This window comes from Phasianus colchicus, chromosome 32 (assembly GCF_987193195.1).
Source record: "Phasianus colchicus chromosome 32, bPhaCol1.hap1.1, whole genome shotgun sequence".
Classification (NCBI taxonomy): Eukaryota; Metazoa; Chordata; class Aves; order Galliformes; family Phasianidae; genus Phasianus; species Phasianus colchicus.
In genome coordinates this window covers 2,948,871-2,975,462 of record NC_143467.1, presented here as the reverse complement: position 1 = coordinate 2,975,462, position 26,592 = coordinate 2,948,871, and the positions used below count along the sequence as shown (strand labels likewise).

The following is a 26,592-nucleotide window of genomic DNA, read 5'->3' as shown; positions in this document are numbered from 1 at the left end:
CCCACCTCCCCCCATTGCCCCCCCTTCCCACCCCACCCCCCACCCCATCACCTCCCCCCATTGCCCCCCCCTCCTTCCCACCCCCCCACCCTCCCACCTCCCCCCATTGCCCCCCCGCCCCCCACCCTGCTCCACGCCGGTGACGATGGAGGCGAAGTTGTCGTCCAGCAGAATCATGTCGGCCGCGTTTTTGGCCGCGTCGGAGCCGGCGATGCCCATGGCCACCCCGATGTCCGCCTTCTTCAGCGCCGGGGAGTCGTTCACCCCGTCCCCCGTCACCGCCACGATGGCGCCCTGGGGTGGGGGGGGGTGGGGGGTCGGTGGGGGCAATGGGGGCAATGGGGGCAATGGGGGCATTGGGGAGATTGGGAGAAATGGGGACAATGGGGGCATTGGGGGCAATGGGGGCAATGGGGGCAATGGGGGACTTGGGGGGAATGGAGTCAATGGGGGGAATGGGGGCAATGGGGGCAATGGGGGCATTGGGGGCATTGGGAGAAATGGGGGCATTGGGGGCATTGGGGGCATTGGGGGCAATGGGGGCAATGGGGGCATTGGGGGCAATGGGGGCAATGGGGGCATTGGGGGCATTGGGGGGAATGGGGGCAATGGGGGCAATGGGGGCATTGGGGGCAATGGGGGCATTGGGGGCATTGGGGGCATTGGGGGCATTGGGGGCAATGGGGGGAATGGGGGCATTGGGGGCATTGGGGGCATTGGGGGGAATGGGGGCAATGGGGGGAATGGGGGCAATGGGGGCAATGGAGGCAATGGGGGCAATGGGGGCAATGGGGGCAATGGGGGCATTGGGGGCAATGGGGGCAATGGGGGACTTGGGGGGAATGGAGTCAATGGGGGGAATGGGGGCAATGGGGGCAATGGGGGCAATGGGGGCATTGGGGGCAATGGGGGCATTGGGGGCATTGGGGGCAATGGGGGCAGTGGGGGAATTGGGGGCAATGGGGGCAATGGGGGCATTGGGGGCAATGGGGGCAATGGGGGCAATGGGGGCATTGGGGGGAATGGGGGCAATGGGGGCAATGGGGGCATTGGGGGCAATGGGGGCATTGGGGGGAATGGGGGCATTGGGGGCATTGGGGGCATTGGGGGGAATGGGGGCAATGGGGGGAATGGGGGCAATGGGGGCAATGGAGGCAATGGGGGCAATGGGGGCAATGGGGGCATTGGGGGCATTGGGGGGAATGGGGGCAATGGGGGCATTGGGGGGAATGGGGGCAATGGGGGCATTGGGGGCATTGGGGGCATTGGGGGCATTGGGGGCAATGGGGGGAATGGGGGCATTGGGGGCATTGGGGGCATTGGGGGGAATGGGGGCAATGGGGGGAATGGGGGCAATGGGGGCAATGGAGGCAATGGGGGCAATGGGGGCAATGGGGGCAATGGGGGCATTGGGGGCAATGGGGGCAATGGGGGACTTGGGGGGAATGGAGTCAATGGGGGGAATGGGGGCAATGGGGGCAATGGGGGCAATGGGGGCATTGGGGGCAATGGGGGCATTGGGGGCATTGGGGGCAATGGGGGCAGTGGGGGAATTGGGGGCAATGGGGGCAATGGGGGCATTGGGGGCAATGGGGGCAATGGGGGCAATGGGGGCATTGGGGGGAATGGGGGCAATGGGGGCAATGGGGGCATTGGGGGCAATGGGGGCAATGGGGGCATTGGGGGGAATGGGGGCAATGGGGGCATTGGGGGCAATGGGGGCAATGGGGGCAATGGGGGCAATGGGGGCATTGGGGGCAATGGGGGCATTGGGGGCATTGGGGGTAAGGGGGTCAATGGGGGCAATGGAGGCAATGGGGGCAATGGGGGCAATGGGGGAAATGGGGGCAATGGGGGCATTGGGGGTAAGGGGGGCATTGGGGGCAATGGGGGCTTTGGGGGCATTGGGGGCAATGGGGGCAATGGGGGCAATGGGGGCATTGGGGGCAATGGGGGCAATGGGGGCAATGGGGGCAATGGGGGCATTGGGGGCAATGGGGGCAATGGGGGACTTGGGGGGAATGGAGTCAATGGGGGGAATGGGGGCAATGGGGGCAATGGGGGCAATGGGGGCATTGGGGGCAATGGGGGCATTGGGGGCATTGGGGGCAATGGGGGCAGTGGGGGAATTGGGGGCAATGGGGGCAATGGGGGCATTGGGGGCAATGGGGGCAATGGGGGCAATGGGGGCATTGGGGGGAATGGGGGCAATGGGGGCAATGGGGGCATTGGGGGCAATGGGGGCAATGGGGGCAATGGGGGCAATGGGGGCATTGGGGGCAATGGGGGCATTGGGGGCATTGGGGGTAAGGGGGTCAATGGGGGCAATGGAGGCAATGGGGGCAATGGGGGCAATGGGGGAAATGGGGGCAATGGGGGAAATGGGGGCAATGGGGGCATTGGGGGCATTGGGGGCATTGGGGGCATTGGGGGCATTGGGGGCAATGGGGGCAATGGAGGCAATGGGGGCAATGGGGGCAATGGGGGCAATGGGGGCAATGGGGGCAATGGGGGAAATGGGGGCAATGGGGGCATTGGGGGCAATGGGGGCATTGGGGGCATTGGGGGCATTGGGGGCATTGGGGGCAATGGGGGGAATGGGGGAAATGGGGGCAATGGGGGCATTGGGGGCAATGGGGGCATTGGGGGCATTGGGGGTAAGGGGGTCAATGGGGGCAATGGAGGCAATGGGGGCAATGGGGGCAATGGGGGAAATGGGGGCAATGGGGGCATTGGGGGTAAGGGGGGCAATGGGGGCAATGGGGGCTTTGGGGGCATTGGGGGCAATGGGGGCATTGGGGGCAATGGGGGCATTGGGGGTAAGGGGGGCAATGGGGGCATTGGGGGCAATGGGGGCAATGGGGGAAATGGGGGCAATGGGGGCATTGGGGGCAATGGGGGCAATGGGGGAAATGGGGGCAATGGGGGCATTGGGGGCATTGGGGGTAAGGGGGTCAATGGGGCAATGGGGGCATTGGGGGCAATAGGGGGATATGGGGGATATGGGGGGATTGGGGGCAATGGGGAGCAATGGGGTAAATGGGGGCATTGGGGGCAATGGGGGGGATGGGATCTCTATGTGTTCCTATGGGTCCCTATGGGTCCCACTGTGTCTCTATGGGTCCCCATGTTTCCCTATGGGTCCCAATGTGTCCCTATGGGTCTCTATGGCTCCCTATAGGTCTCTATGGGTCCCCATGTGTCCCCATGGGTCCCAATGTGTCCCTATGGGTCTCTATGGGTCCCTATGAGTCTCTGTGGTTTTCTATGGGTCTCTATGGGTCCCTATGGATCCCTATGGGTCTCTATGAGTGTCTATGGGTCCCCGCATGTCCCTATGTGTCCCCATGTGTCCCCATGGGTCCCTATGTGTCCCTGTGGGTCCCTGTGGGTCCCTCTGTGTCCCTATGGGTCGCTGTGGGTCTCTATGGGTCTCTATGGGTCCCCATGTGTCCCTGTGAGTCCCTATGGGTCTCTATGTGTCCCCATGTGTCCCTATGGGTCTCTGTGGTCCCTATGGGTCCCTACGTGTCGCTTTGTGTCCCTATGGGTCTCTATGGTCCCCATGTGTCCCTATGTGTCCCTATGTGTCCCTATGAGTCCCTATGTGTCCCTATGTGTCCCTATGAGTCCCTATGGGTCCCCATGTGTCCCTTTGTGTCCCTGTGGGTCTCTATGGTCCCTGTGGGTCCCTATGAGTCCCTATGTGTCCCTATGTGTCCCTATGAGTCCCTATGTGTCCCCATGTGTCCCCATGTGTCCCTCTGTGTCCCTATGGGTCCTATGTGTCCCCCCCCCCCCCCCGCACCAGCTTCTGGCAGCTCTCCACGATGACGAGCTTCTGCTGCGGCGACGTCCGCGCGAAAACCATTTCGGGGTGCGAGCGGAGCGCCGCCTCCAGCGCGGCCGGGGCCATGGCCGCCAGCTCCGCGCCCGTCACCACCCGCGCCCGCGCCTGTCTGCGTGCGGGGCGTCAGCGCTGCCCCACGGCCCTGCCCCATAACCAGCCCCACAGCGCCCTGCCCCATAGCGCCCTGCCCCACAGCCCTGCCCCATAGCGCCCTGCCCCACAGCCAGCCCTGCCCCACAGCCAGCCCTGTCCCACAGCCCTGCCCCACAGCGCCCTGCCCCACATCCCGCCCTGCCCCACAGCGCCCTCCCCCACAGCCCTGCCCCACAGCCAGCCCTGCCCCATAGCGCCCTGCCCCACACATCCAACCCTGCCCCACAGCCCTGCCCCACAGCCAGCCCTGCCCCACAGCCAGCCCCACAGCCAGCCCCACGGCCAGCCCTGACCCACGGCCCTGCCCCACAGCCAGCCCCACAGCCAGCCCTGACCCACATTAATCTGACCCACACATCCAGCCCTGCCCCACAGCCCTGCCCCATAGCGCCCTGCCCCACATATCCAGCCCTGCCCCACAGCCAGCCCCACAGCCAGCCCTGCCCCACAGCCCTGCCGCATAGCGCCCTGCCCCACAGCCAGCCCCACAGCCAGCCCTGCCCCATAGCCAGCCCCACAGCCCCCTGCCCCACAGCCCTGCCCCACAGTGCCCTGCCCCAGAGCCATGACCCACAGCGCCCTGCCCCACACATCCAGCCCTGCCCCACAGCGCCCTGCCCCACACATCCAGCCCTGCCCCACAGCCAGCCCTGACCCACAGCGCCCTGCCCCGCACATCCAGCCCTGCCCCACACTGATCTGCCCCATACATCCAGCCCTGCCCCACATCACCCTGCCCCACATCCATCTGCCCCACATCACCCTGCCCCACACATCCAGCCCTGCCCCACATCGATCAGCCCTGCCCTACACCCCCACAGCCCCCAGTTGGGCCGTGCCCCACACCCCCCCACCCCCCCATAGGTCCGTGACCCACAAGTACCCCCACCTCCCCATAGATCCATGCCCAACACCCCATAGATCCATGCCCCCCATAGCGCCATGCCCCACACGTCCCCCCCCGCCCCCTGCCCCCCATAGATCTGTGCCCCCCATAGATCCGTGCCCCACACGTCCCCCCCTGCCCCCCAGCTCTGTGCCCCCCATAGCGCCGTGCCCCACACCCCATAGATCCCTGCCCCACACCCCATAGATCCGTCCCCCCCCACCCCCCAGCTCTGTGCCCCCCAGCTCCATGCCCCCCATAGCACTGTGCCCCACACCCCATAGATCCGTGCCCCACACCCCATAGCGCCCTACCCCACACATTCCCTCCCCCGGCTCCATGCCCCCCATAGTGCCGTGCCCCATACCCCATAGATCCATGTCCCACACCCCATAGATCCGTTCCCCCCCACCCCCCAGCTCTGTGCCCCCCATAGATCCATGCCCCCCATAGCGCCCTGCCCCACACATTCCCCCCCCAGCTCCATGCCCCCATAGCGCCGTGCCCCACACCCCATAGATCCGTCCCCCCCCCACCCCCCAGCTCCGTGCCCCCCATAGATCCATGCCCCACACCCCATAGATCCGTGCCCCAAACCCCATAGCACCCTGCCCCACACATTCCCCCCCCCCGGCTCCATGCCCCCCATAGCGCCGTGCCCCACACCCCATAGATCCGTGCCCCACACCCCATAGATCCGTCCCCCCCCACCCCCCAGCTCCATGCCCCCCATAGATCCGTTTTGGGGCCGTGCCCCACACGTCCCCCCCCGCCCCCCATCCCCGCTCACCCCGGCTCCACGCGCTCAATGGGGACCCTGAGCCGCGCCGCCACCTCGTCGGGGGTCTCGCTGCCCTCGGAGATGATCCCCACGGCGGCCGCGATGGCTTTGGCCGTGATGGGGTGATCCCCCGTCACCATGATCACCTGTGGGGCACAGCCCCACCTTCAGCCCCACTGAGCCCATTGAGACCCACTGAGCCCATTGATCCCATTGAGACCCACTGATCCCATTGAGCCCATTGATCCCATTGACCCCATTGATCCCATTGATCGCATTGACTCCATTGATGCCATTGAGCCCCACTGATCCCTTTGAGCCCCATTGACCCCATTGATCCCATTGATCCCATTGACCCCATTGATCCCATTGATCGCATTGACTCCATTGATGCCATTGATCCCATTGACCCCATTGATCCCACTGATTCCATTGACTCCATTGACTCCATTGAGCCCATTGAGCCCCGTTGATTCCATTGATTCCTATGATCCCATTGATCCCATTGACTCCATTGAGCCCATTGAGCCCCGTTGATCCCATTGATTCCTATGACCCCATTGATCCCATTGAGCCCCATTGACCCCATCGACCCCATTGGCTCCATTGACCCCATTGATCCTATTGACCCCACTGACCCCACTGATCCCATTGACGCCACTGACCCCATTGACCCCACTGACCCCACTGATCCCCACGGCGGCCGCGATGGCTTTGGCCGTGATGGGGTGATCCCCCGTCACCATGATCACCTGTGGGGCACAGCCCCACCTTCAGCCCCACTGATCCTATTGATCCTATTGATCCCATTGAGCCCCGAGACCCCATTGAGCCCATTGACCCCATTGACCCCAATGCCCCCATTCACCCCATTCACCCAATTGACCCCAATGCCCCCATCACCCTTAATGCCCCCATTGACCCCAATGACCCCAATGCCCCCATTGACCCCAACGCTTCCATTGACCCCATTGACCCCAATGCCCCCATCACCCCCAATGCCCCCATTGACCCCATTGACCCCCATTGCCCCCATTGTCCCCAATGACCCCAACGCCCCCATTGCCCCCATTGACCCCCATTGCCCCCATTGCCCCCATTGACCCCCATTGCCCCCATTGCCCCCAATGCCCTCATCACCCCCAATGCCCCCATTGCCCCCATTGACCCCCATTGCCCCCATTGACCCCAACGCCCCCATTGCCCCCAATGCCCCCAATGCCCCCATTGACCCCAATGCCCTCATCACCCCCAATGCCCCCATTGCCCCCATTGCCCCCATTGACCCCAACGCCCCCATTGCCCCCAATGCCCCCAATGCCCCCATTGACCCCAATGCCCTCATCACCCCCAATGCCCCCATTGCCCCCATTGACCCCATTGACCCCAACGCCCCCATTGCCCCCATTGACCCCATCGCCCCCATTGACCCCAACGCCGCCATTGCCCCCAATGCCCCCATCACCCCCATTGACCCCATTGCCCCCAATGCCCCCATTGACCCCCCAGCCCACCCTGATCCCCGCCGTCCTGCACTTGAGCACAGCCTGCGGGACGGTGGCCCTGGGGGGGTCGATCATGGCCACCAATCCGGCGAAGCAAAGCCCCGTGGCCACCTCGGGCAGCTCCTCGGGGTCCGTCCCCACCGGCACCGAGCCGGCAGGCAGCCAGCGGGCACAGAAACCTGGGGGGGGGCACGGGGGGGGCGGGGTATGGGGGGGTATAGAGGGGTAAAGGGGGGTTATGGGGCGGTATATAGGGGTAAAGGGGGGGTTATGGGGGGTATGGGGGGGTATGGGGGGGGATATGGGGGGGTATGGGAGGATATGGGGGGATATGGGGGGGTATAGGGGGGATATGGGGGATATGGGGGGGTATGGGGGGGATATGGGGAAGTATGGGGGGGTTATGGGGGGGTATGGGAGGATATGGGGGGGGATAGAGGGGTAAAGGGGGGTTATGAGGGGTATGGGGGGATATGGGGGGGTATAGGGGGGGATATGGGGGATATGGGGGGGTATAGAGGGGTATGGGGGGGATATGGGGGGTATGGAGGGGTATGGGGGGGTATAGAGGGGTAAAGGGGGGAATATGGGGGGGGATAGAGGGGTATGGGGGGGGTTATGGGGGGGGTTATGGGGGGGTATGGGGGGTATGGCGGGGGATAGAGGGGTATAGGGGGGAATATGGGGGGGGATAGAGGGGTATAGGGGGGGTTATGGGGGGGTATAGAGGGGTAAAGGGGGGAATATGGGGGGGGATAGAGGGGTATGGGGGGGGTTATGGGGGGGGTTATGGGGGGGTATAGAGGGGTATGGGGGAATATGGGGAGGTATGGGGGGGGATATGGGGGGGTTTAGAGGGATATAGGGGGGGGTTATGGGGGGTATAGAGGGGTATGGGGGGGATATGGGGGGGTAATGGGGGGGGATATGGGGGGGATTAGACGGGTATGGGGTGGACAGAGGGGTATAGGGGGGGTTATGGGGGGGGATATGGGGGAGTATAGAGGGGTAAAGGGGGATACAGAGGGGTATGGGGGGGTATAGAAGGGTATGGGGGGGTTATGGGGGGGGTATGGGGGGGTTATGGGGAGTATGGGGGGATATGGGGGGGTTTAGAGGGGTATGGGGGGGTATGGGGTGTATGGGGCGGTGGGGGGGTTGGGTATGGGAGGGTATGGGGGGAAATATGGGGGTATGTGGGGGGGCGTTGGGGGGGGGGGAGGATATGGGGGGGCACGGGGACGTCAGAAGCCACAGCGCATCCCTCTGTGCCCCCTCCCCCCTCCCCCCCAGTACTCCCCCATCTCCCCTCCCCCCAATACCCCCCCACCCTCCCCCCCCCGTACTCACCCAGCACCCTCTCCCCCCTCCCCCCAATACCCCCCACCCCCCCACCCTCCCCCCCCCTACTCACCCAGCACCCTCTCCCCCCTCCCTCCAATACTCCCCCCTCCCCCAATACCCCCCCAACCCCCCCATCTCCCCCCCATACTCACCCAGCACCCTCTCCCCCTCCCCCAATACTCCCCCCTCCCCCAATACCCCCCACCCCCCCATCTCCCCCCCCTACTCACCCAGCACCCTCTCCCCCCTCCCCCAATACTCCCCCCTCCCCCCAATACCCCCCCACCCCCCCACCCTGCCCCCCCTACTCACCCAGCACCCTCTCCCCCCTCCCCCCAATAGCCCCCCACCCTCCCCCCCCTACTCACCCAGCACCCTCTCCCCCCTCCCCCCAATACTCCCCCACCTCTCCCCTTCCCCCTCCCCCCCACCCACCCCCCAACCCCCCCGTACTCACCCAGCACCCTCTCCCCCTCCCCCAATACTCCCCCCTCCCCCCAATACCCCCCCAACCCCCCCATCTCCCCCCCATACTCACCCAGCACCCTCTCCCCCTCCCCCAATACTCCCCCCTCCCCCAATACCCCCCACCCCCCCATCTCCCCCCCCGTACTCACCCAGCACCCTCTCCCCCTCCCCCAATACTCCCCCCTCCCCCCAATACCCCCCCACCCCCCCATCTCCGCCCCCCTACTCACCCAGCACCCTCTCCCCCCTCCCCCCAATAGCCCCCCACTCATCTCCCCCCCCCTACTCACCCAGCACCCTCTCCCCCCTCCCCCCAATACCCCCACCCCCCCATCTCCCCCCCTACTCACCCAGCACCCTCTCCCCCTCCCCCAATACTCCCCCCTCCCCCCAATACCCCCCCAACCCCCCCATCTCCCCCCCATACTCACCCAGCACCCTCTCCCCCTCCCCCAATACTCCCCCCTCCCCCAATACCCCCCACCCCCCCATCTCCCCCCCCGTACTCACCCAGCACCCTCTCCCCCTCCCCCAATACTCCCCCCTCCCCCCAATACCCCCCCACCCCCCCATCTCCGCCCCCCTACTCACCCAGCACCCTCTCCCCCCTCCCCCCAATAGCCCCCCACTCATCTCCCCCCCCCCTACTCACCCAGCACCCTCTCCCCCCTCCCCCCAATACCCCCACCCCCCCATCTCCCCCCCTACTCACCCAGCACCCTCTCCCCCCTCCCCCCCAGCTCATTGTAGGCCGCCTCGAACGCCTCCCTCCACTGCTGATCCAGGGGCAGCTCCTGGCCCTTCAGCATCACGGTGCTGCAGCGCAGCAGGACGCGCTCCGGGGCTCCTTTCAGCACCAGCAGCTGCCGATCGCCGGCCGTGTGCACCGACAGCTGGGGGGGGGCGGCGGATTTGGGGTCGTTTGGGGTCTTTTGGGGTCGTTTTGGGGTCGTTTGGGGTCGTTTTTGGGGGGTCAGCATCACGGTGCTGCAGCACAGCAGGACCCGCTTTAGGGACCAGCAGATGGGGGGAGGGGGAACATCTGGGGACAGTTGGGGTCAGTCTTGGTCGTTTGGGGTCTTTTGGGGTCGTTTTGGGGTCGTTTGGGGGTCGTTTTGGGGGGTCAGCATCACGGTGCTGCAGCGCAGCAGGACCCGCTTTAGGGACCAGCAGCTGGGGGGTTTGGGGACATCTGGGGTCAGCTGGGGTCTTTTGGGGTCTTTCGGGGTCAGTCGGGGTCAGTCTTGGTCTTTTGGGGTCTTTTTGGGTCGTTTTGGGGTCTTTTGGGGTCGTTTTTGGGCGGTCAGCATCACGGTGCTGCTGCACAGCAGGACCCGCTTTCAAGACCAGCAGATGGGGGGTGGGGGGACATCTGGGGACAGTTGGGGTCTTTTGGGGTCAGTCGGGGTCTTTTGGGGTCTTTTGGGGTCGTTTTTGGGGGGTGAGCATCACGGTGCTGCAGTGGGGTCACATGGGTTCAGATGCACGGACCCATTGTGGGATGGGGGCGGCTGGGGTCACCATTAACCCCCCAGAACCCCCCAGAGGCCCCCCAGAACCCCCCCAGACCCCCCAGAACCCCTCATAGACCCTCATAACCCCCCAAAGCCCCTCTATAACCCCCATAATCCCCCATAACCCCCCCACTATCCCCCATAGGCCCCCATAACCCCTCATAGACCCCCATAACCCCCCATAGCCCCCCTATAATCCCCCATAACCCCCCATAACCCCCTGATAACCCCCCATAATCCCCCATAACCCCCCATTACCACCCAGGAACCACCCCCCATAATCCCCCATAACCCCCACAGACCCCCCATAGCCCCTCTATAATCCCCCATAGCCCCCCATAACCCCCTGATAACCCCCCATAGTCCCCCATAACCCCCCATAACCCGCATAACCCCTCATAGACCCCCATAGCCCCTCTATAATCCCCCATAATCCCCCATAGCCCCCCATAACCCCCACAGACCCCCCATAACCCCTCATAGACCCCCATAGCCCCTCTATAATCCCCCATAGCCCCCCATAACCCCCCACGACCCCCGCCGGCCCTACCTGGAACTTGTTGGAGGAGTTGAAGGGCAGCTCGGCCACTTTTGGGAACCGCGCCCTCTGTTCCCCCACCGACCCCAGCGTCACCTCCGCGAATTTCAGCAGCGCCGTTTCCGAGGCGTCGCCCAAAACCTGGCGCTGGGGGGCGCAGTGGAGCCCGTGAGAAACACTGAGCCCCAGTGGGAAACACTGAGCCCCACTGAGCCCCATTGAGAAACACTGAGCCCCATTGAGAAACACTGAGCCCCATTGAGAAACACTGAGCCCCAGTGGGAAACACTGAGCCCCACTGAGCCCCATTGAGAAACACTGAGAAACATTGAGCCCCATTGAGAAACATTGAGCCCCATTGGGAAACACTGAGCCCCACTGAGCCCCATTGAGAAACACTGAGCCCCACTGAGAAACACTGAGCCTCACTGAGCCCCATTGAGAAACACTGAGCCCCAGTAGGAAACACTGAGCCCCATTGAGAAACACTGAGCCCCACTGAGAAACACTGAGCCCCACTGAGAAACACTGAGCCCCATTGAGAAACATTGAGAAACACTGAGCCCCAGTGGGAAACACTGAGCCCCATTGAGCCCCACTGAGAAACACTGAGCCCCATTGAGAAGCATTGAGCCCCAGTGGGAAACACTGAGCCCCACTGAACCCCAATATCCCCCCAAATCCCCACCCCCACCCCCGACCCCCCCCAACCCCCCCCCCATACCCCTACATCCCCCCAAATCCCCCCATATCCCCAAATCCCCCCATATATTCCCCCATATCCCCCCAAATCCCCCCCAAACCCCCCCCATACCCCTATATCCCCCCATATCCCCCCATATCCCCAAATCCCCCCATATATCCCCTCATATCCCCCCATATCCCCCCCAAATCCCCCACAACGCCCCCCCATATCCCCAAATCCCCCCATATCCCCCCCTAAATCCCCCCCAAATTCCCCCCAACCCCCCCCCATACCCCTACATCCCCCCAAATCCCCCCATATCCCCATACCCCTATATCCCCCCATATCCCCCCATATCCCCCCAAATCCCCCCCAACCCCCCCCCATACCCCTATATCCCCCCATATCCCCCCATATCCCCCCCAAATCCCCCCCAACCCCCCCCAAACCCCAATATCCCCCCAAATCCCCCCCAAACCCCCCCCAAATCACCCCCAACGCCCCCCCATATCCCCAAATCCCCCCATATATTCCCCCATATCCCCCCAAATCCCCCCCAAACCCCCCCCAAACCCCAATATCCCCCCAAATCCCCACCCCCACCCCCGACCCCCCCCAACCTCCCCCCATACCCCTACATCCCCCCAAATCCCCCCATATCCCCAAATCCCCCCAATATCCCCCCATATCCCCCCAAATCCCCCCCAACCCCCCCCCATACCCCTATATCCCCCCATATCCCCCCATATCCCCCCCAACCCCCCCCCCAAACCCCAATATCCCCCCAAATCCCCCCATATCCCCCCAAAATCCCCCCCAAACCCCCCCCAAACCCCAATATCCCCCCAAATCCCCCCATATCCCCCCAAATCCCCCCCAAACCCCCCCCAAATCCCCCCCAACGCCCCCCCATATCCCCAAATCCCCCCATATCCCCCCATATCCCCCCCAAACCCCAACCAAACCCCTATATCCCCCCAAATCCCCCGCCCCACCCCCGACCCCCCCCCCCCGCCGCCCCCCGCCCCACTTTGGCCACAGGGACGTTTTCCTGCCCGGCTTTGAACTCCGCCCTGTTGCACAGCGTCACCACGCGGCTCAGCAGCGCCCAGGTCTCGGAGGACTGGTCGAAGCTCTGCCCTATGGAGGAATTATGGGATGGCAGCGCGCCCCACAGCGCCCCATAGCAGCCCATGGAGACCATAGAGACCCATAGGGACCCATAGGGACCATTGAGACCCACAGATACCCATACAGACCCATAGGGACCCACAGAGACCCATAGGGACCCATAGGGACCATTGAGACCCATAAGGACCCATAGTGCCCCACAGAGACCCATAGGGACCCATAGGGACCCCAAAGAGCCCATAGAGACCCATAGAGACCTATAGGAAGCCATAGGAACCCATAGGGACCCCATAAAGACCCCATAGAGACCCCACAGAGACCCCACAGAGACCCATAGGGACCCATAGGGACTCATACAGACCCATAGGGACCCATAGAGACCTATAGGGAGCCATAGGAACCCCATAAAGACCCCATAGAGACTCCACAGAGACCCCACAGAGACCAATAGGGACCCATAGAGACCCACTGAGACCCATAGGGACCCCATAAAGACCCCATAGAGACCCATAGAGACCCCACAGAGACCCATAGGGACCCATAGGGACCCCATAAAGACCCCATAGAGACCCCACAGAGACTCCATAGGACCCCACAGAGACCCATAGCGACCCATAGAGACCACTCCCAATAGGGAACATAGCTGCTCCCCATACCACCCCATATCCCCTCCTATCTCCCCACATCACCCCATAACCACCCCATATCCCCCCATATCTCACTATAACTGCCTCCTATCCCCCCATAACCACCCCATATTCCCTCATATCCCCCCACATCACCCCATAACCACCCCATATCCCCCCCCAAGTACCGGACTGGTCCTCGGTGGTGTCGGCGGCGTGGATCTGGTTGTCAAACCACAGATGTGCCCCATATCACCCCATAACCACCCCATACCACCCCATATCCCCACATGACCACCCCATAACCACCCCATATCACCCCATCTCTCACTATAACTGCCTCCTATCCCCCCATAACCACCCCATATCCCCTCCTATCCCCCCACATCACCCCATAACCACCCCATATCCCCCTATATTCCCCCTTAACCACCCCATATCCCCCCATAACCACCCCATATCCCCCCACATCCCCCCATAACCACCCCATATCCCCTCCTATCCCCCCCTATCACCCCATAACCACCCCATATCCCCTCCTATCCCCCCACATCCCCCCATAACCACCCCATATCCACCCCCAAGTACCGGACTGGTCCTCGGTGGTGTCGGCGGCGTGGATCTGGTTGTCGAACCACAGATGTGCCCCATATCCCTCCATAACCACCCCATATCACCCCATATCCCCTCCTATCCCCCCCTATCACCCCATAACCACCCCATATCCCCTCCTATCCCCCCACATCCCCCCATAACCACCCCATATCCCCCCCAAGTACCGGACTGGTCCTCGGTGGTGTCGGCGGCGTGGATCTGGTTGTCGAACCACGTGTGTGCCCCATATCACCCCATAACCACCCCACATCCCCTCATATCCCCTCATATCTCCCCATATCACCGCATACCACCCCATATGACCCCATATCCCCCTATAACCGCCCCATATCCCCCCATCTCTCACTATAACTGCCTCCTATCCCCCCATATCACTCCATATCCCCTCCTATCCCCCCACATCACCCCATAACCACCCCATATCCCCCCCCAAGTACCGGACTGGTCCTCGGTGGTGTCGGCGGCGTGGATCTGGTTGTCGAACCACAGATGTGCCCCATATCACCCCATAACCACCCCATATCACCCCATATCCCCCATATCTCCCCATAACCACCCCTTACCACCCCATAACCACCCCATATCCCCCCATATCCCCCCCAAGTACCGGACTGGTCCTCGGTGGTGTCGGCGGCGTGGATCTGGTTGTCGAACCACAGATGTGCCCCATATCACCCCATAACCACCCCATATCACCCCATAACCACCCCATATCCCCCCATAACCACCCCATATCTCCCCATAACCACCCCATATCCCCCCATATCCCCTCATATCTCCCCATATCACCGCATACCACCCCATATGACCCCATATCCCCCTATAACCACCCCATATCCCCCCATATCTCACTATAACTGCCTCCTATCACCCCATAACCACCCCATATCCCCTCCTATCCCCCCATATGCCCCCATAACCGCCCCCCCAAGTACCGGACTGGTCCTCGGTGGTGTCGGCGGCGTGGATCTGGTTGTCGAACCACAGATGAGCCACGGTCATCCTGTTTTGGGTGAGGGTCCCGGTTTTGTCGGAGCAGATGACCGACGTGGAGCCCAAGGTCTCCACGGCCTCCAGGTTCTTCACCACGCAGTTCTTCCTCGCCAGACGCTTCGCCGTCAGGGAGAGGCAAACCTGGGGGGCAACGGGGGGGTTATGGGGCGCCCCATAGGGACATACGGGACCTCCTGCACCCCATAGGGACCTGCAGGAGCCATAGGGCCTCTGTGACCCCATAGGGATGCCCAGGACCCCATAGGGACCTGCAGGAGCCATAGGGACCTGCAGAAGCCACAGGGACCTCTGTGACCCCATAGGGACTCATAGGACCCCACAGGGACCTCTGTGACCCCATAGGGACGCCCAGGACCCAATAGAGACCTGCAGGAGCCATAGGGACCTCTGTGACCCCATAGGGACCTCCAGAACCCCATAGGGACGCCCAGGACCCCATAGGGACCTGCAGGACCCATATGGACCTCTGTGACCCCATAGGGATGCCCAGGACCCCACAGGGATGCCCAGGACCCCATAGGGACCTGCAGGAGCCATAGGGACCTCTTTGACCCCATAGGGATGCCCAGGACCCCATAGGGACCTCTGTGACCCCATAGGGACTCCCAGGACCCCATAGGGACCTGCAGAAGCCAGGGGACCTCTGTAACCCCATAGGGACCTCCAGAACCCCATAGAGATCTTCAGGAGCCATAGGGACCTCTGTGACCCCATAGGGACCTCTGTGACCCCATAGGGATGCCCAGGACCCCATAGGGACCTCTGTGACCCCACAGGGACTCCGAGGACCTCATAGGGACCTCTGTGACCCCATAGGGATGCCCAGGACCCCATAGGGACCTGCAGGAGCCATAGGGACCTCTGTGACCCCATAGGGATGCCCAGGACCCCATAGGGACCTCCTACATCCCATAGGGACCTCCAGAACTCAGTGGGACTTCTGTGACCCCATAGGGACCCCCAGTGACCCCATAGGGACCCGCAGTGACCCCAAACTCACAGTGACGGTGGCCAGCAGCCCCTCGGGGACGTCGGCCACCACGATGGCCAAGAAGAAGACCATGGCCCAGAGGAAGGGGGACCCGATGACCCCATAGGGACCTCCTGCACCCCATAGGGACCTCCTGCACCCCATAGGGACCTCTTGCACCCCATAAGGACCTCTGTGACCCCATAGGGACTTCCAGGATCTCATGGGAACCTTAGTGACTCCATAAGGACCTCTGTGACCCCATAGGGACCTCCAGGACCCCATAGGGACCTTTGTGACCCCATAGGGACCTCTGTGACCCCATAGGAGCCCCCAGTGACCCCATAGGGACCTCCTGCACCCCATAGGGACCTCTGTGACCCCATAAGGACCTCTGTGACCCCATAGGGACCTCCAGGATCTCATGGGACCCCCAGTGACCCCATAGGGACCTCTATGACCCCATAGGGACCTTTGTGACCCCATAGGGACCTCTGTGACCCCATAGGACCCCCCAGTGACCCCATAGGGACCTCCTGCACCCCATAGGGACCTCTGTGACCCCATAGGGACCTCCAGGATCTCATGGGACCCCCAGTGACCCCATAGGGACCTCTATGACCCCATAATGACCTCTATGACCCCATAGGACCCCCCAGTGACCCCATAGGGACCTCCTGCACCCCATAGGGACCTCTGTGACCCCATAAGGACCTCTGTGACCCCATAGGGACCTCCAGGATCTCATGGGACCCCCAGTGACCCCATAGGGACCTATATGACCCCATAGGGACCTCCTGCACGCCATAGGGACCTCTGTGACCCCATAGGGACCTCTATGACCCCATAACGACCTCTGTGACCCCATAGGGACCCGCAGTGACCCCAAACTCACGGTGACGGTGGCCAGCAGCCCCTCGGGGACGTAGGCCACCACGATGGCCATGAAGAAGACCATGGCCCGAAGGAAGGGGGACCCGATGACCCCATAGGGACCTCCTGCACCCCATAGGGACCTCTGTGACCCCATAAGGACCCCCCAGTGACCCCATAGGGACCTCCTGCACCCCATAGGGACCTCTGTGACCCCATAGGGACCTCCAGGATCTCATGGGACCCCCAGTGACTCCATAGGGACCTCTATGACCCCATAGGGACCTCCAGGACCCCATAGGGACCCCCAGTGACCCCATAGGGACGCGCAGTGACCCCAAACTCACGGTGACGGTGGCCAGCAGCCCCTCGGGGACGTAGGCCACCACGATGGCCATGAAGAAGACCATGGCCCGGAGGAAGGGGTAGCCGATGACCATGGCCACCACGAAGAAGGTGGCCCCGAAGAAGATGGCCAGCCCGGCGATGATGTCCACGAAATGCTCGATCTCGATGGCGATCGGGGTTTTTTCGTTCTCCACCCCGGAAGCCAACGAGGCGATGCGGCCGATGATGGTCCGGTCCCCCGTGTTGATCACCAGGCCCAGAGCCGTGCCTGTGGGGTGGCCCCATAGATCTGAGTCACCACGGTGGCCCTATAATGGCCCCACATCTCCACGACCCCATAATGGCCCTATAATGGCCCCATAATGGCCCTATTGTGGCCAGACATCCCCACGACCCCATAATGGCCCTATAATGGCCCCATAATGGCCCTATTGTGGCCAGACATCCCCACGACCCTATAATGACCCTATAATGGCCCTATAGTGGTCCGGTCCCCCGTGTTGATCACCAGGCCCAGAGCCGTGCCTGTGGGGCGGCCCCATAGATCTGAGTCACCACAGTGGCCCTATAATGGCCCTATTGTGGCCACACATCCCCACGACCCTATAATGGCCCTATAATGGCCCTATAATGGCCCCACATCCCCACGACCCCATAATGGCCCTATAATGGCCCCATAATGGCCCTATTGTGGCTCTGTATCCCCACAACCCCATAGTGGCCCTATAATGACCCCACTGTGGCCCCATTGTGGCCCCAGATCCCCACGACCCCATAGTGGCCCTATAGTGACCCTATTGTGGCTCCACACCCCCACGGCCCTATAATGGCCCTATGATGGCCCTATAAAGGCCCCACATCCCTATGGCCCCATAGTGGCCCCATAGTGGCCCCATAATGACCCTATAATGGCCCTATAGTGGTCCGGTCCCCCGTGTTGATCACCAGGCCCAGAGCCGTGCCTGTGGGGCGGCCCCATAGATCTGAGTCACCACGGTGGCCCTATAATGGCCCCACATCCCCACGACCCCATAATGGCCCTATAATGGCCCCATAATGGCCCTATTGTGGCCAGACATCCCCACGACTCCATAATGGCCCTATAATGGCCCCATAATGGCCCTATTGTGGCCAGACATCCCCACGACTCCATAATGGCCCTATAATGGCCCTATAATGGCCCTATTGTGGCCAGACATCCCCACGACCCTATAATGGCCCTATAATGGCCCTATAGTGGTCCGGTCCCCCGTGTTGATCACCAGGCCCAGAGCCGTGCCTGTGGGGCGGCCCCATAGATCTGAGTCACCACGGTGGCCCCATAATGGCCCCACATCCCCACGACCCCATAATGGCCCTATAATGGCCCCATAATGGCCCTATTGTGGCCCCACATCCCCACGACCCTATAATGGCCCTATAATGGCCCTATAATGGCCCCACATCCCCATGACCCTATAGTGGCCCTATAATGGCCCTATAGTGGCCCCATATCCCCACAGCCCTGTAATAGCCCCATAGTGGCCCCATAGTGGCCCTATAATGGCCCTATAATGGCCCTATAGTGGTCCGGTCCCCCGTGTTGATCACCAGGCCCAGAGCCGTGCCTGTGGGGCGGCCCCATAGATCTGCATCACTGTGGTGGCCCTATAATGGCCCTATTGAGGCCCCATATCCCCACGGCCCTATAATGGCCCTATAATGGCCCTATAATGGCCCTATTGTGGCCCCACAACCCCACTTGCCCCCATTCCCCCCACTGCCCCAATTTCCCCCATTGCCCCCAATGCCCCCAATGCCCCCATTCCCCCCAATGCCCCCATTGCCCCCATTTACCCCATTGCTCCCCATTGCCCCCAATGCCCCCATTCCCCCCCATTCCCCCCATTGCCCCCAATGCCCCCATTTGCCCCCAATTGCCCCCATTCCCCCCATTCCCCCTAATCCCCCATTGCCCCCAACCCCCAATGCCCTCCATGCCCTCCATTCGCCCCAATGCCCCCAATCCCCCATTGCCCCCATTGCCCCCAATTGCCCCCATTGACCCCATTCCCCCCATTGCCCCCAATGCCCCCCATTGCCCCCATTCCCCCCATTGCCCCCAATGCCCCCATTGCCCCCAATGCCCCCAATGCCCCCAATGCCCCCAATGCCCCCATTCCCCCCAGTGCCCCCATTGCCCCCATTTCCCCCACTGCCCCCATTGACCCCATTGCCCCCATTGCCCCCACTGCCCCCAATCCCCCATTGCCCCCATTGCCCCCATTGCCCCCATTGACCCCATTCCCCCCATTGCCCCCACTGCCCCCAATCCCCCATTGCCCCATTTCCCCCACTGCCCCCATTCCCCCCAATGCCCCCCACTGCCCCCCCTTCCCCCCATTCCCCCCAATCCCCCAATGCCCCCCATTGCCCCCCAACCCCCCCCATTCCCCCATTGCCCCCAATGCCCCCCATTGCCCCCATTGCCCCCATGACCCCGCGCACCCTCGAGACACATGGTGGAGAAGAAGGCGATGTTCCGTGTCTCCAGCGGGGACTCATGGCTGCACTCCGGGGATCGGCTCTGCGGCTCCGACTCTCCGGTCAGGGACGAGTTGTCCACCTGCGGCCCCATAGCGACCCTACAGCGCCCCATAGCGCCCCATAGAGCCCCATAGCGGCCCTACAGCGCCCCATAGCGGCCCTACAGCTCCCCATAGCGGTCACGTAGCGGCCCTACAGCGCCCCATAGCGGTCACGTAGTGGCATTACAGCGCCCCATAGCGGTCACGTAGCGGCACTACAGCGCCCCATAGCGGCCCTACAGCGCCCCATAGCGGTCACGTAGCGGCACTACAGCGCCCCATAGAAGCCCCATAGAGCTCCATAGCGGCCCTACAGCGCCCCATAGCGATCACGTAGCGGCACTACAGCGCCCCATAGCGATCACATAGTGGCACTACAGCGCCCCATAGCGCCCCATAGCGGTCACGTAGTGGCACTACAACGCCCACCCCATAACCACCCCATAACGACCCCACCCCATAACCCCCGACCCCATAACCCCCCCATACCCCCCATACCCTCACCTTGCAGCCCTGCGCGGCGATGACGCGGATGTAGGCTGGCACTCCCCCCACCCCATAACCCCCCACCCCATAACCCCCCACCCCATAACCACCCCATACCCCCCCCATAACCCGCGACCCCATAACCCCCCACCCCATAACCCCCCCATAACCCCCCATACCCCCACCCCATAAAGCTCCCACTCCATTACCCCCCATAACCCCCCCATAACCACCCCATAAACCCCCACAAGCCCCCCATAACCCCCCACCCCATAACCCCCCACCCCATAACCCCCCACCCCATAGCCACCCCATAACCCCCGACCCCATAACCCCCCCATACCCCCCATACCCTCACCTTGCAGCCCTGCGCGGCGATGACGCGGATGTAGGCTGGCACTCCCCCCACCCCATAACCCCCCACCCCATAACCCCCCACCCCATAACCACCCCATACCCCCCCCATAACCCGCGACCCCATAACCCCCCACCCCATAACCCCCCCATAACCCCCCATACCCCCACCCCATAAAGCTCCCACTCCATTACCCCCCATAACCCCCCCATAACCACCCCATAAACCCCCACAAGCCCCCCATAACCCCCCACCCCATAACCCCCCACCCCATAACCCCCCACCCCATAGCCACCCCATAACCCCCGACCCCATAAGCCCCCACCCCATAACCACCACATAACCCCCCCATAACCCGCGACCCCATAACCCCCCACCCCATAACCACCCCATAACCCCCCCATAACCCATGACCCCCCACCCCATAACCACCCCATAACGACCCCACCCCATAACCCCCGACCCCATAAGCCCCGACCCAATAACCCCCACCCCATAACTGCCCCCACCCCACATCCCCCGACCCCATAACCCCCCACCCCATAACTGCCCCCACCCCACATCCCCCGACCCCATAACCCCCCACCCCATAACTGCCCCCACCCCACATCCCCCGACCCCATAACCCCCCACCCCATAACTGCCCCCACCCCACATCCCCCGACCCCATAACCCCCCACCCCATAACCCCCCCACAACCCCCACCCCATAACCCCCGACCCCATACGCCCCCATACCCCCCATACCCCACCTTGCAGCCCTGCGCGGCGATGACGCGGATGTCGGCAGGCACTGCCCCCACCCCATAACCCCCCACCCCATAGCCACCCCATAACCCCCGACCCCATAACCCCCACCCCATAACCACCCCATAACTCCCCATTACCACCCCATTACCACCCCATAACCACCCCATAAACCCCGACAAGCCCCCCATAAGCCCCCACCCCATAACCCCCCACCCCATAACCCCCCACCCCATAACCACCCCATAACCTCCCCATAACCTCCCCATAACCTCCCCATTACCACCCCATTACCACCCCATAAGAACCCCATAACCCCCACCCCATAACCCCCCCATAACCCCCCACCCCATAACCCCCCACCCCATAACCCCCCCATAACCCCCCACCCCACAACCCCCACCCCACAACCCCCCACCCCACAACCCCCACCCCATAACCCCCCACCCCATAACCCCCCACCCCATAAGCCCCACCCCATAAGCCCCACCCCATAACCCCCCCATAACCCCCCACCCCACAACCCCCACCCCATAACCCCCCACCCCATAACCCGTGACTCCATAACCCCCCACCCCATAACCACCCCATAACCCCCGACCCCATAACCCCCGACCCCATAGCCACCGCATAACCCCCGACCCCATAACCCCCCACCCCACAACCCCCACCCCATAACCCCCCCATAGCCCCCCCATAAGCCCCCACCCCATAACCCCGACCCCATAACCCCCCACCCCATAACCACCCCATAACCCCCCCATAACCCATGACCCCATAACCCCCCACCCCACAACCCCCACCCCATAACCCCCCACCCCATAACCACCCCATAACCCCCCCATAACCCATGACCCCATACCCCCCCACCCCATAACCACCCCATAACCCCCCCATAACCCATGACCCCATACCCCCCCACCCCATAACCACCCCATAACCCCCCCATAACCCATGACCCCATACCCCCCCACCCCATAACCACCCCATAACCCCCCCATAACCCATGACCCCATACCCCCCCACCCCATAACCACCCCATAACCCCCCCATAACCCATGACCCCATACCCCCCCACCCCATAACCACCCCATAACCCCCCCATAACCCATGACCCCATACCCCCCCACCCCATAACCACCCCATAACCCCCCCATAACCCATGACCCCATACCCCCCCACCCCATAACCACCCCATAACCCCCCCATAACCCATGACCCCATAACCCCCCACCCCATAACCACCCCATAACCCCCCCATAACCCATGACCCCATACCCCCCCACCCCATAACCACCCCATAACCCCCCCATAACCCATGACCCCATACCCCCCCACCCCATAACCACCCCATAACCCCCCCATAACCCATGACCCCATACCCCCCCACCCCATAACCACCCCATAACCCCCCCATAACCCATGACCCCATACCCCCCCACCCCATAACCACCCCATAACCCCCCCATAACCCATGACCCCATAACCCCCCACCCCATACCCCCCATACGCCCCATACCCCACCTTGCATCCCTGCGCGGCGATGACGCGGATGTCGGCAGGCACTCGATCCCCCCCCTTGATCTCCACCAGATCCCCCACCACGATCTCGGCGGCGTTCAGCTGCGATTTCTCCCCGTCCCGGATCACCGTGGCTTGCTGCGGGGCGCCCGCACCACGTCACCCCAACCGACCCCAAAACGGACCCCAAAACGGACCCGAAACGGACCCGAAAGGGAACCCGAAAGGGAACCCGAAAGGGAACCCAAAAGGGACCCCAAAAGGGCCCCGAAAGGAACCCGAAAAGGGACCCCGAAAGGGACCCCATGAGAGACCCCGAAAGGACCCTAAAAGGGACCCCAAAAAGGAGCCAAAAGGGATCCTGAAAGGGACCCCGAAAGGGACCCCGAAAGGGACCCCGAAACGGCCCCAAAACGGACCCGAAACGGACACCGAAATGGACCCTGAAACGGACACCGAAACGGATCCCAAAAGGAACCCCAAAAAGGACCCCAAAAAGGAACCCAAAAGGGACCCCGAAACGGACCCCGAAACGGACCCCAAAAGGGACCCGAAAGGAACCCGAAAGGGACCCCAAAAAGGACCCGAAACGGACCCGAAAGGGAACCCGAAACGGACCCCAAAAAGGACCCGAAACGGACCCCAAAAGGGACCCGAAAGGAACCCGAAACGGACCCCAAAAGGGACCCCAAAAAGGACCCAAAACGGACCCCAAAAGGGACCTGAAAGGGAACCCGAAACGGACCCCAAAAAGGACCCGAAACGGACACCGAAATGGACACCGAAAGGGACCCCAAAAGGGACCCCAAAAGGGACCCGAAACGGACCCGAAACGGACCCCAAAAGGGACCCCGAAACGGACCCGAAACGGACCCCGAAACGGATCCCAAAAAGGACCCCAAAAGGGACCCGAAAGGACCCCAAAAAGGACCCTGAAAGGGACCCCAAAAGGGACCCGAAAGGGACCCCAAAAAGGACCCCAAAAAGGACCCGAAACGGATCCCAAAAAGGACCCCAAAAGGGACCCGAAAGGACCCCAAAAAGGACCCGAAACGGACCCCAAAAGGGACCTGAAAGGGACCCCAAAAGGGACCCCAAAAAGGACCCGAAACGGACCCGAAACGGACCCCGAAACAGACCCCAAAAAGGATCCCGAAAGGGACCCCAAAAGGGACCCCAAAAAGGATCCCGAAAGGGACCCCAAAAAGGACTCCAAATGTGGATCCAAGAGAGACCCCAAAACGGACCCCAAAAAGGACCCTGAAAGGGACCCCAAAACAGACACCGAAACGGACCCGAAATGACCCCAAAAGGGACCTGAAAGGAACCCGAAAGGGACCCCATGAGAGACCCCGAAAGGACCCTAAAAGGGACCCCAAAATGGCCCCAAAAGGGACCCCAAAAAGGAGCCAAAAGGGACCCCGAAAGGGACCCCAAAAAAGACCCCGAAAGGAACCCCGAAACGGACCTGAAACGGACCCCAAAAAGGACCCCGAAAAGGACCCTGAAAGGGACCCGAAAGGAACCCGAAAGGGACCCCATGAGAGACCCCGAAAGGACCCTAAAAGGGACCCCAAAAAGGCCCCAAAAGGGACCCCAAAAAGGAGCCAAAAGGGACCCAAAAGGGACCCCAAAAAGGACCCCAAAAGGGACGCCAAAAGGGACCCCGAAACGGACCCCAAAAGGGACCCGAAACGGACCCCAAAAAGGACCCCAAAAGGGACCCAAAAACGGACCCCAAAAACGGACCCCAAAAACGGACCCCGAAACGGACCCCAAAAAGGACCGCAAAAGGGACCCCAAAAAGGCCCTAAAAGGGACCCCAAAAAGGACCCCAAAAGGGACCCCAAAAACGGACCCCGAAACGGACCCCAAAAACGGACCCCAAAAACGGACCCCAAAAACGGACCCCAAAAAGGACCCGAAAGGGACCCCAAAAAGGACCCCAAAAGGGACCCAAAAGGGACCCCAAAAACGGACCCCAAAAACGGACCCCAAAAACGGACCCCGAAACGGACCCCAAAAAGGACCCGAAAGGGACCCCAAAAACGGACCCCAAAAACGGACCCCAAAAACGGACCCCAAAAAGGACCCGAAAAAGGATCCAAAAGGGACCCTGAAAGGGGCCCCAAAAAGGACCCCAAAAACGGACCCAAAACGGACCCCAAAAAGGACCCTGAAAGGGACTTAGGCGCTAACGAGCTAATCAGGGTCTCTAACGAGCTAATTAGTGTCGCTGAGCAGCTAATGAGGCGCTAATTAGCGGCCCACCTGCGGCACGAGCCCCTTGAAGCTGGCGATGATGTTGGTGCTCTTGAACTCCTGGTAGTAACCGAAGCAGCCGGTCACCACCACCACCGCCATCAGCGCGATGGCCAGGTACAGCTGTGGGAGATGTGGGTCAGCCCCATAGATCCTGCCCCATAGCCTGCCCCATAGCCTGCCCCATAGCGGGACTTCCTGCCCCATAGATCCTGCCCTAGAGATGCGGTCACCACCACCACCGCCATCAGCGCGATGGCCAGGTACAGCTGTGGGAGATGTGGGTCAGCCCCATAGATCCTGCCCCATAGCCTGCCCCATAGCCTGCCCCATAGCGGGACTTCCTGCCCCATAGATCCTGCCCTAGAGATGCGGTCACCACCACCACCGCCATCAGCGCGATGGCCAGGTACAGCTGTGGGAGATGTGGGTCAGCCCCATAGATCCTGCCCCATAGCCTGCCCCATAGCCTGCCCCATAGCGGGACTTCCTGCCCCATAGATCCTGCCCTAGAGATGCGGTCACCACCACCACCGCCATCAGCGCGATGGCCAGGTACAGCTGTGGGAGATGTGGGTCAGCCCCATAGATCCTGCCCCATAGCCTGCCCCATAGCCTGCCCCATAGCGGGACTTCCTGCCCCATAGATCCTGCCCTAGAGATGCGGTCACCACCACCACCGCCATCAGCGCGATGGCCAGGTACAGCTGTGGGAGATGTGGGTCAGCCCCATAGATCCTGCCCCATAGCCTGCCCCATAGCGGGACTTCCTGCCCCATAGATCCTGCCCTAGAGATGCGGTCACCACCACCACCGCCATCAGCGCGATGGCCAGGTACAGCTGTGGGAGATGTGGGTCAGCCCCATAGATCCTGCCCCATAGCCTGCCCCATAGCGGGACTTCCTGCCCCATAGATCCTGCCCTAGAGATGCGGTCACCACCACCACCGCCATCAGCGCGATGGCCAGGTACAGCTGTGGGAGATGTGGGTCAGCCCCATAGATCCTGCCCCATAGCCTGCCCCATAGCGGGACTTCCTGCCCCATAGATCCTGCCCTAGAGATGCGGTCACCACCACCACCGCCATCAGCGCGATGGCCAGGTACAGCTGTGGGAGATGTGGGTCAGCCCCATAGATCCTGCCCCATAGCCTGCCCCATAGCCTGCCCCATAGCGGGACTTCCTGCCCCATAGATCCTGCCCTAGAGATGCGGTCACCACCACCACCGCCATCAGCGCGATGGCCAGGTACAGCTGTGGGAGATGTGGGTCAGCCCCATAGATCCTGCCCCATAGCCTGCCCCATAGCGGGACTTCCTGCCCCATAGCGCTTCCCCATAGCGGGACATCCTG

The 26,592-nt window shown here is 62.5% G+C and overlaps 1 protein-coding gene across 1 annotated transcript in view; it reads right to left on the bottom strand.

The window, feature by feature from the left end:
* Positions 1 to 26,592, bottom strand: part of ATP4A (ATPase H+/K+ transporting subunit alpha) — a 70,186-nt gene that overhangs the window by 35,726 nt on the left and 7,868 nt on the right. The window contains exons 5-16 of the mRNA XM_090128197.1: positions 25,248 to 25,361; positions 22,980 to 23,114; positions 19,789 to 19,906; positions 17,301 to 17,569; positions 15,032 to 15,230; positions 12,755 to 12,864; positions 11,052 to 11,186; positions 9,700 to 9,880; positions 7,185 to 7,354; positions 5,680 to 5,816; positions 3,809 to 3,959; positions 126 to 294 (exon numbers count right to left, since the gene is read on the bottom strand). Of these exons, the coding sequence (XP_089984323.1) occupies positions 126 to 294; positions 3,809 to 3,959; positions 5,680 to 5,816; positions 7,185 to 7,354; positions 9,700 to 9,880; positions 11,052 to 11,186; positions 12,755 to 12,864; positions 15,032 to 15,230; positions 17,301 to 17,569; positions 19,789 to 19,906; positions 22,980 to 23,114; positions 25,248 to 25,361 (1,888 nt within the window). The remainder of the gene's footprint in view (positions 1 to 125; positions 295 to 3,808; positions 3,960 to 5,679; positions 5,817 to 7,184; positions 7,355 to 9,699; positions 9,881 to 11,051; positions 11,187 to 12,754; positions 12,865 to 15,031; positions 15,231 to 17,300; positions 17,570 to 19,788; positions 19,907 to 22,979; positions 23,115 to 25,247; positions 25,362 to 26,592) is intronic.